Source organism: Gambusia affinis, linkage group LG08, assembly GCF_019740435.1.
Source record: "Gambusia affinis linkage group LG08, SWU_Gaff_1.0, whole genome shotgun sequence".
In the NCBI taxonomy this organism is placed as follows: domain Eukaryota; kingdom Metazoa; phylum Chordata; class Actinopteri; order Cyprinodontiformes; family Poeciliidae; genus Gambusia; species Gambusia affinis.
Genome location: NC_057875.1, coordinates 26,350,882 through 26,360,881, shown reverse-complemented (window position 1 = coordinate 26,360,881; position 10,000 = coordinate 26,350,882). Strand labels below are relative to the sequence as shown.

The 10,000-nt window shown below is 42.2% G+C and overlaps 1 protein-coding gene across 4 annotated transcripts in view; it reads left to right on the top strand.

Annotated features, from left to right (window-relative positions):
* Window positions 1–10,000, top strand: part of LOC122835273 (copine-8-like) — a 98,053-nt gene that overhangs the window by 39,302 nt on the left and 48,751 nt on the right. For all 4 annotated transcript variants that reach the window (XM_044124192.1, XM_044124191.1, XM_044124193.1 and 1 more), the window contains exon 6: window positions 5,976–6,015. In XM_044124192.1, coding sequence (XP_043980127.1) covers window positions 5,976–6,015 — 40 coding nt within the window. The remainder of the gene's footprint in view (window positions 1–5,975; window positions 6,016–10,000) is intronic.

The window sequence follows — 10,000 nt, the reverse complement described above, 5'->3', positions numbered from 1 at the left end:
AATCCCAACTCATTTATGAAAGTAATAGAACTAAGAAACATTGATAAAATACTTATGAAATTGAAAAGAAATCAAAATTTTATTAGACAATCATATCATGAAGCGGGACCTAAAGGAACCAAATTGTTAGCAATGAAGCTTAAAAAGCAACAGTCTGACAGAAATATTCCTAAATTAAAGTATGATGAGACAAATCAAATGATATATGACCCAGTAACTGTTGAGGACATGTTTAGGACATACTATCAGTGATTATGCAGTCATCCTCCTTCTGCTGAAGATGGACAGATAGAAGCCTTCTTGGAGTCACTGGACCTGCCCTCAATTGGAGAAACCCAAAACAAACTTCCCATATAACAGTAATAGAAATACAAAAGGCAATTGATAGGTAAAAAAAACAACAACAGTAAAACACCAGGAAGTGACGGACTGCCATCTGAGTGGTACAAATAATTTTAGTGAAGATTTCTTACCAAGAGCTAGCTTCCACATTTAAAGAAAAAGCACCAGAAATAGCCGGAAAAGGGTAGAGTGCCTTCTCCGGGTCAGGGGGGGTGTCCTGCCCCAAGTGGAGGAGTTCAAGTATCTCGGGATCTTGTTCATGAATGGGGGAAGAAGGGAGCGGGAGATCGACAGGCGGATTGGCGCAGCGTCTGCCGTCAAGCGGGCGCTGTACCAGTCTGTCGTGGTGAAGAGAGAGCTGAGCCAAAAAGCGAAGCTCTCGATTTACCGGTCGATCTACGTTCCCACCCTCATCTATGGTCATGAGCTTTGGGTCATGACGGAAAGAACGAGATCGCGGATACAAGCGGCCGAAATGGGTTTTCTCCGTAGGGTGGCTGGACTCTCCCTTAGAGATAGGGTGAGAAGCTCAGTCATCCGGGAGGGACTCAGAGTAGAGCCGCTGCTCCTTCACGTCGAGAGGGGCCAGTTGAGGTGGTTCAGGCATCTGGTCAGGATGCCTCCTGGACGCCTCCCTGGTGAGGTGTTCCAGGCACGTCCCACCGGGAGGAGGCCCCGGGGAAGACCCAGGACACGCTGGAGGGACCATGTCTCTCGGCTGGCCTGGGAACGCCTTGGGATTCCTCCAGCGGAGCTGGTGGAAGTGGCTGGGGAGAGGGAAGTCTGGGCCTCCCTTCTGAAGCTGCTACCCCCGCAACCCGACCCCGGATAAGCGGAAGAAGATGGATGGATGGATGGATGGATTTCTTACCATTACTAGAAAATTAATCTAAACACATTAGATGCTACAGAGAGTTGGGCTGTAAAACCACAAAGCAACACAACAGCAGCAAGGCCTGGGCTAATACTTGTGTCATTTATTTGTATCACTGGCAGAATTTTTCATTTGTTGTGAAAATGACAATAAAGCTGCACTCTCATTTTTACAGTCCCTCAAAACTAAAAGTGTAGTGGGGATTGGATTGTCGTAGAGGTGCGGAGAAAAATGGATTCTATAGGTAATTGATTCTATGGCTCAGGTTATCACCTGTCTTAATATTCCAGTAAGTGATGTCCGCCGGCCACTGACTTTCTGCTGATTATTTCTGGTGATAAAACAATTCTGTGAATAAAATAAAATCCGGTAATGCAGCTATTATTAATTTAGTCCAGTGCACAATAACAAAGGGAGAGTGACGCAGAAAAACTGTTAAAGAATAACTCAAAACAACTTCTATATCTTTCCTTACTCTATGTGCTAACTACACTATACTGACCCATTGCCATATCAACTGACGGACAACAACTTCATTAGTGTCAGGATTCAACACCAAGAAACATGCTCCCCACGCAAACAACAGAATGTTCAGTCCCATTTTCTTTTTTCAGGTTTGATTTTTATTTTGTAAATATTAATAAGTGATCGTCTGAACACTGCAGTGGTTGATTAGTTAATGTAAACACCTGCTCTACTGATGACCTGTCAGAGAGTTGGTGTGTGGTCCTATTTTTTCTAACTGATCCGAAACCCTGACTTCCACAGCAAATCTACATGTTAAGGTTGTCAAAGTCAAGCTAGCCTAACTGAGCTAATCTCCTCTCCGTTGCTATATTTTTAAAAATTTAAACCCTTTTCTAACCTGTGAAATGTGATACCGTCAGACCTTGCTATCTAGTTGTCAGTGTTGACTACTTGTACTTTTAAGATTTAGTGCCTCATGTTGGCAACTTGAAAACTAATGCCAATGGTAGTCATCAATCTTGGGGGCGGGATGCCATTGCAATGTGTCTGTAGAAGAAGCGATTTGCTTAAGAACGTAAGGCAAGCAAACAAAACATTTTTACTCTACATCCGCTAATTGTGGAGTCGACTGCTGAAGCTGAGTAAATATCTCCAGGGTTATAAGAGGGTGAGAACCTGAGAATCTGTTGTAGAGAATTCAGCTTTAGCGCCAGAATCGATAAAAGTAAATAAGCACTTCCAAGTTGGTGGAGGCAATTCATTTAAACTGGGACACAGCAAAGTATGGAGAATGTATTCTAGTCTGGTCATATCAGTGAAAATGGGATGCACGGGTTTGCTTTGTTTTGTTTGTTTTTGTGGGTTTTTTGTTTTTCAAATTGTACACAGAAATGGCATGAACAAATCTTTTTATCCCATCTCCAGTGTGTTGTTAGCCGGCTAATGCCACATTTGTGCGGCATCTCGTAACGATCAGCGTGAAGGCTTCAGGAGGGCTCCGGAAAGTTGTTAGGAAACCACGCTCCAGTGCCAGGGCTGCTGTGGTTCTGTCGTGGCCCCGTTTTGTCTGTGTACCATCATTAGTCATCATCGCTCGGTTCAAACCGAGCTCCGAGCGGCCCGCTCCCCCAGCGAGACGAACCGCACAGGACCAAGAGAAATCCTGTCTGGCTCAGTGCCGATGCAGAGTGATGTCATCTACATAAACACACACACACGCGCACGCAGTCACACACAGTTAATGTGAAGTCACAAGGTGCCGAGGGACATCTCGTCCAGCAAACACTTGTGTGTGCGTGTGTGTGTGTGTGTTGCTTGTGTGGGCGAACATGTGCAGCCGAATCCGTCATACTTACATGGGTAGCATGGTTCCCCTTCTTCTTTTTTTTTTAAACTACCTTTCTGTCCCTCATAATTAAATAAAATGTAATGACTCATTCATGAACATTTGGGGTGTGGACGGAACGTGAAACGCACCTGTGAGTTCAGCTGGCAGCACGTTGCGTAACGGCGGCGTGACTCCTTTACACTTATGGAATCTACATTAAGCGGCGCCGCAGCAGAGCTCGGCTCCCCGACCTGCCGTGACACACAGCATCCACTCGCTTTTGTCAGCGGGCGCCTTATCAGACGTGGCATGCAGTCTGCCGAGGCTCTCCTATTTACACAGTCCGCCGCGCGCCGCCGCCGCACACGTGCACCGACGCGCACCTGACACGCTGAGGGTACTGTGTGTCACTGCAAGCAAACAAAGCTTGATAAATTGCTCTCTGCAGAAGGCAAGTGGATTATGTGATCCGCGTGGCGTAGCGGAGGCTAGTTGTGGGTGAACGGTGCAGCCCACAGGTCTGGGTGAAATGGAAAAATAAAAAAATAAAAAAATGCGAGCTCGGTTAAATGGGATGTTTGTTTTAAATGAGTTTTATTAGATTAGCGGCATGTAGCGTGGGGTTACAAAGAAGAGACGTAACATAACAGAAATTATTGAAAGGTTCCTGCAGCTGCGTTTCTATTGACCTCATAGTTGTGCAGTTTGACCATTTCAAAAATAAATTTACTTAATAGAAACACTGAAATTTAGAAATAACTGGTTTTTCGGTAAAACGTTTTGGCGCTAGGAAGAGTGTTTTTTTGGTTTTTTTGGCGGTATCTAAATTGGTTTATTTTGTAAAACTGCAATAGAAACACTTCCAGTCACATGGTCAACGGGATACTGCCCCTATGCTAACCAAGAAGAAGAAGAAAAGTAGTTGGATGATGTGGGCATCAATGACTTATTGCAAAAACAAGCATAGATTACATACATTTCAGAGGGATGCAGCACTCCTGAAACTGCAAAGATATTGGGGCGTTGTCATAGAAACCATCAAAGGTTTTGTGGCACATAATCAACAGGGTCGCATGAAATGTGTTGGAAACAACACACTTTGTAAAAAAAAACGGGAAAAAATGTGTATTTGAATAGTTATTTATATATTGATAGGATTGTTTTATTTATGAAACACTTTCATACCAGAGGGAGGCTAAGACGCCTGATACGGTTCCATAAGGAAATATGCACACACCTTAGCTCAAGCCACGACTTGCATAATACACCCAAATATCTGTCCAGGTGCTACAGCTCCATTATGGATAAAGTGAACACCTGCTTTTAGAAGAAGAGTGCACTGAATGAGAAATATCTCTGCTTCCTCAGCATCAGTTCATTTTTTTCCCCCTACCGTGCATCAGCAAATGCACAAAAGTAAAGTCAAATTGCTAAAGTACTCCCAGAGTGCAGCACTTATAAATCATTTGTACAAACTCCTCACAGATGAAGGGCCACGTAAAATATTTAGCAACTGTCTTAAGTTTTTTAAGTTTTCCCAAGGATGTGTCTAAAGGTGAGCGCAACACAAAGTCCCACCGAGTGGCTAAATATAGCCTGGCTTATTCCAGTTTTCCAATATGACGTGGAGGTCTCCCTACGTGTTCCTTTTAATGTTTAAAGTGTTAATGCACATTTTCATAACAGGAAGTTGCAAAATCAGCATGCCGCGCTGAACATGTGCTGTAAAAAGTGACTCAGAATCGGGACTTTTGCAAATAAGCGAAGCTGCGTGTCCCCTCCAAAGGGAGGAATCTGAAACGAAATGTTAGTTTAAAGCTTAAACCATTAAAATATACGAGTCCCGACAGAGAAATGTAAATGAGAAACTGATTAACTTAAAAAAAAAAAAAAAAAAAGCAAAGTTGAGAAAATCCAACAGAAAAAAAACAAGCTGGTCTTAGCAGATGGGGCGACATGGCACAGACTGCATGAATATGTATAGAACTATCTGGGGAACAAAAAACAGGTGCAAACAGTGAGGCAAGAGAACTCAAAATGGCTGAATACAAAAAGTATGAAAAACTACATAATTTAGCAAAGGCTGTGTCACTGATGTCACAAACATTTTGAAAGTCATCAAAAAGATTTGAGAATTGCTTGAGCGAGAAACGAGTTAAAGGGAAATGGTGTTATGTTTCCTGGGAGTTGTTTTCTGTCATGTTTGTGAAATATTCATGGGGACAAGGTTTTTAAAATATGATCCATTCTTGGTAAAAAAAAAAAAATGAAATAAAGTGAAACAACTGCATTGTGACGCACTGTAGAGTATTTCTCAGACATTTATCTGGTTTTACGCTTTTCTTCAGGTGGAGACTGAAGAAAAGTATTTTTTTAAATTAATGGTTTAGTGCAGATTGTGCTGGTAGAATTTACGTCGTCGCTCTTTTTCCTATCGGCACCCGTTAGTTCAGTTGCTATGACAACGGTAAATAAAACACAAAAGGACCTTATAATCACCTGGATCCAAGCAGCTGTGAGTGTGCGAATGTGTTTGTGTACATCAAGCTTCTCCAGAAGGATGTTCAGTAGTGGGTGTGAGGAGCCACAGGATCTTCACCTTCTCACCATTTTACTTTCATGAAGTTCACCTACTGCATTAATGCACAGCGGGATGTTTGGCAGGCGGTGGGGGGAAGTAGCAGTGCTCGCTCGATCCTTTTTTATTAATAAGCTGCCACACATCCACAATGCCGGTAGTGTCCTCCTAACTGAACCCGCCTCCGAAAAGCTTTTATTGCCGCCATCTCAGAGCTCCTTCAGCGATAAGTGAAGATGTGTCCTGCATTTATGCTAGGTGGTGATCAATTAAAGCCTGTGTTCACTAATTAGTGTTTTGGTTGCCTGATTTGTCGCGATCCACGGCTCAGATCTTCCTCCTGCAGCCTCCCTCTTCACGTGTTCTCTCCTTCCTCTGCTTCGCAGGTACGACTTGGACTGCAAGAGTGACAACCTCTCTAAACACGTGAGTTTCTCCTTCGCTGGCTCAATAATCAGTCAAGTATTAATTTTGACACAACAGGACCACATTTACTTGTTGCTGTACAATGGCAGCATGATTTGAAACCAAATGTTTCGCCAAGAGGATCACAGCGACTTTTCAAGACTGAAGGAATTTAGATGAATTTTACACTGTAGTTTTTTTAGCATTTTTACCTTATACTCCGGTAGCCAAGCCATGACATTTTGTTGCCAGATTCACTGTCGTGTGTTTGTACGATGACAAATCAAGTCCAAGAACTAAACCTGTAGTTCTATCCTTTACTGTCGCTTCTCGACACAACTTTTAGCACTCTGCTCCTCTAGTTTCACCTATTTTTCCTTCTCCACCTCTGTGCTAATCCTCCTTCCTTTCGCCTCCACGCCTCCCTCATCTTCGTGCTCACTGCCAACTGCTGGCGGAGCTGTTTTCCTCAGCCCGATAGCCCGGCGAACCCTCCGGCTTCCACTGTGCGCTCCGAGCGGTGCGAGCGTAGAAGCTCACTCAAAGCAAGAAGGCCGGGGACGCTTGGCTGCACCCTGTCGTTACTGTGGATGTGTGGGATTGAAGATCTGGAACTCTGCAGTGGCTCCATTGTCTAAGCAGAGTCCATCCACTGTCGCACGGCTATAAATAACCAGAAGAAGGAGAGGGTGGGGGGGATGATAGAAATGCACCCAAGTACAGTATTTCCAGTGTCAGCTACCTTTGAGGATGCCTTCATCCTCCCATCAAAACAGATGCACCCGGCGCTTCCCCAGCATATGGCGCCCATACCTAGCATGAAAATAGCCGTAGGGGGAGAAGTGCAATGAAGTTTGTTTCAGAATAATGAAGGAAGATATGAGATGTTGAGTTTTTTTCTGAGTAATTTTACCACTGTCTGGTGAATTTTGTTCCATTTCTTCCTCTTCTAAAATTGGTATGCTTCGATATTCACAGATGCTCAGGAAAACGTTAACTCTAATCATGGAGCACCGACAATGCCCTGCTAAGGTGTCACATTCACTTTGTCCCATCTCAGCTGCAGATTTCAGAGTCTTTTAATGGGGTTTAATGCGATAGACCAATACAAAGCTGTGCATAACTAAAGTTGATTGGAAGGTATGTGTGGTTATAAAAAAAAATGTTCTGCGAATGAAAATCATAAAATGTGTTCTGTGCGTTTGTACTCAGCCCTCTAGTCAAAATACCAGTGCAATCACCTGCCTTCAGAAACCACCTCATGGGGTTTTTCTGCAGAGGTTTGTTAGGTGCAGCGAGGCACTTTTAATTGTGTGGCACCTTTCATAATCAGTACAACAATAATAATAAAAAAGCCTTACAGGGAAATAAAAGAAGAGAAACGTGATACACTGATGATGCAAAAATACTTTATCCATCCATCCATTTTCTTTACACCCTTCTTCCCTAAATGGGGTCAGGAGGGTTGCTGGTGCCTATCTCCAGCTGCGTTCCGGGCGAGAGGCGGGGTTCACCCTGGACAGGTCGCCAGTCTGTCTCAGGGCCAAAAATACTTTGAAACAACAATAATAAAACATTTAGTCATCCCAAAAAAGTTAGTGTTTCTGGACAGTTTCTGACCTTCCGCCTCACAGAGCAGCTCTGTCCTGGTGCTCCCCCACTCAGCTCCTTCAGACTAGCCAGCAGCAATTAGCAAATACCCGGTTGAACTGCGCATCAGCTGAGCTCATTATAAGAGCTGCTTCTCAGTGGAACGCTGGTAAAAACGTTGTTAAAGGGTTAATAGAGGAGCCATGTTGTGACGACTTTCTGAAGCCGGAGTTTCAGAAAGAGCAGGAGTTTTTTTGTTTTGTTTTAAGAGACAGAGGCCCAAAGGCGCTAATTACAAAGTAAAATTTTATTTGAGTCCCGTTTTTAATATAGATAATATTTTTCTAACAACTGAAGTGAACATAGTCTGTGGATTGTGCTATAAAATACCACTATGTTCCCGGAAAACACATAATGCTGCCCCTTTAAAACATTACAAAGGGCAGGCAGTCAACAGAGATGTTTTCACTTTAGAAAACAGCTCATAGATTGACTTAAAAGCCCCTTTTTCAACCTCTTGATCAATTTTGTCGCTCCTCTTACAAATGCGCTTCTGAACACACCTAACACATTGTTTAGCACGCAGTCACACAAATCTAGCTCGAATAATTCACCAGTCCCTCTTTGCTGAAGCTACGCCTGCGAAATCTAAAATCCCTCCGGCTTTAACAAAAGATGCCAAATGTTGTGTTACTGGCTGAGGCAGTCGCTGTTGGCATCCGAGGAGCCCAGGTCCCAGTGCTTGGGTTTTTTTTTTTTGTTGTTGTTGTTGGCAGTGTCCTTACAACAATAGGATACTGTCTTTGTGTGCCGTTTGCACGGTGGCAGCTAATGTGGCTAAGACGGCCATCTGTTATCTTCCTTCTTTCCACACTCACATAGACGGCAGTTTATAAATCTGATCTCAACTCCATGTTTTAATTTTTTTATTTTTTTTATTTTTTTAAATAAATTGATGTACTGAAGTGTGAAATATGAACACTACTCATCTGCACATCTGTTCTGCTAAAATCTTGTTTCTTAATAATAATAATTGTTACATTTACAAGTAAAATGATCATGGCAAACAGGGCATTACAGACAACAGGCTGCTATTTTCTTTGTACAGACTCATTAGCAGCTCTTTGAGTTCCTTCGATGGACGTCTCTTGAATTACAGAACGGTCTTTTAATCTAATCTTAAACTACACCCATCAGGGTTTAGGAGTGTTGTCCTTATGCATTTCTAGGATTCGCTTTCACCACATTGTGCGACTTCCATTGAAATGACTGTAGGCATATTTGAGACTCTTATTTTGAAATAAGAAAGGAAGTGGATTTTCAGTTGCCCTGCTGTATTGAGAGATTGCTCTTCAGCAATCCAAAAACTGCGGTGGCCCAGAAGGGTCAGCAAGATGCAAACGCCACGATGGCTTTATGCTAAAACGGAAGTCGTGCTAGCAAGGTTAGCGTGACTTCCGTGGCTTTTGTTTGTGCTTTTTGGCATTTGTTGTCGAGTTCTGGCTTTTTGTTTGTTTTTGTTTTGTAAAATACAATTTAATTACTGCCTACTTATGTTGTCTCAGTAATTTTCAGTAACACTCTATTTGACGGGTTGTGAATAAGACTGTCACGACATCGTCATAAACATGACATAACATCTAGCATGAACATGAGTACGTCTTCATGAATATTTATGACTGTCATTAACCTGGACAAAAGTGTCTTTGTTATGACAACTTGACATTAACCAAGAAATTATGATCTGACATAAATTTATTATTAAAGTATTACTGATTAAACTTTAGCTTTAATAACATTAAGCTACATAATTTTTTAAAGTTTATGTGTAGAACGTGGGTAAGAGGCTTTAAATGTTATGGAGACATACCTACAGAACAAAAGAGGGGTAATTACATTGTTTAAAAAAAAAAAAAAAAGATACTTATGCTCCAACTCTTGTAGTGTAACCCGGGGCAACTGCCCATATGCCCCACATCAAAAACTAGCTGCGTTTCCATTGGCTACACAAATTGGATTGCCTTCCTGGAGGCGGAGTTTCAGAAAGAGCAGGTGTTTTTAAAGCGACAGAGGCACAATATAAAGGCGTTAAATCACAATATCAAATTTCTTTTAAGTCATATGCTGTGATATATAAAACGTTTTTATAACCACTGAAGATAACATAGTTATTTGGTTGTGTTATAAAATGACACTATGTGACTGGAAAGCACATAATTCTGCCCCTTTAAGTCTTCACTTTTCATTAGTCTTTCCTTTTGGGTGAAGTGACCTAAAACTCCTCGTTAGTTTCAGACAGAGTGCCATGGATTGTTTTACTGTGCTTGTAAGAACTAACACACGTTCTCTGGGTGATTTAAATTTGGAGCTTAATGAGCTGTAGAAGCTTTTGAACCTTTTTTATTTTATTTTTTTA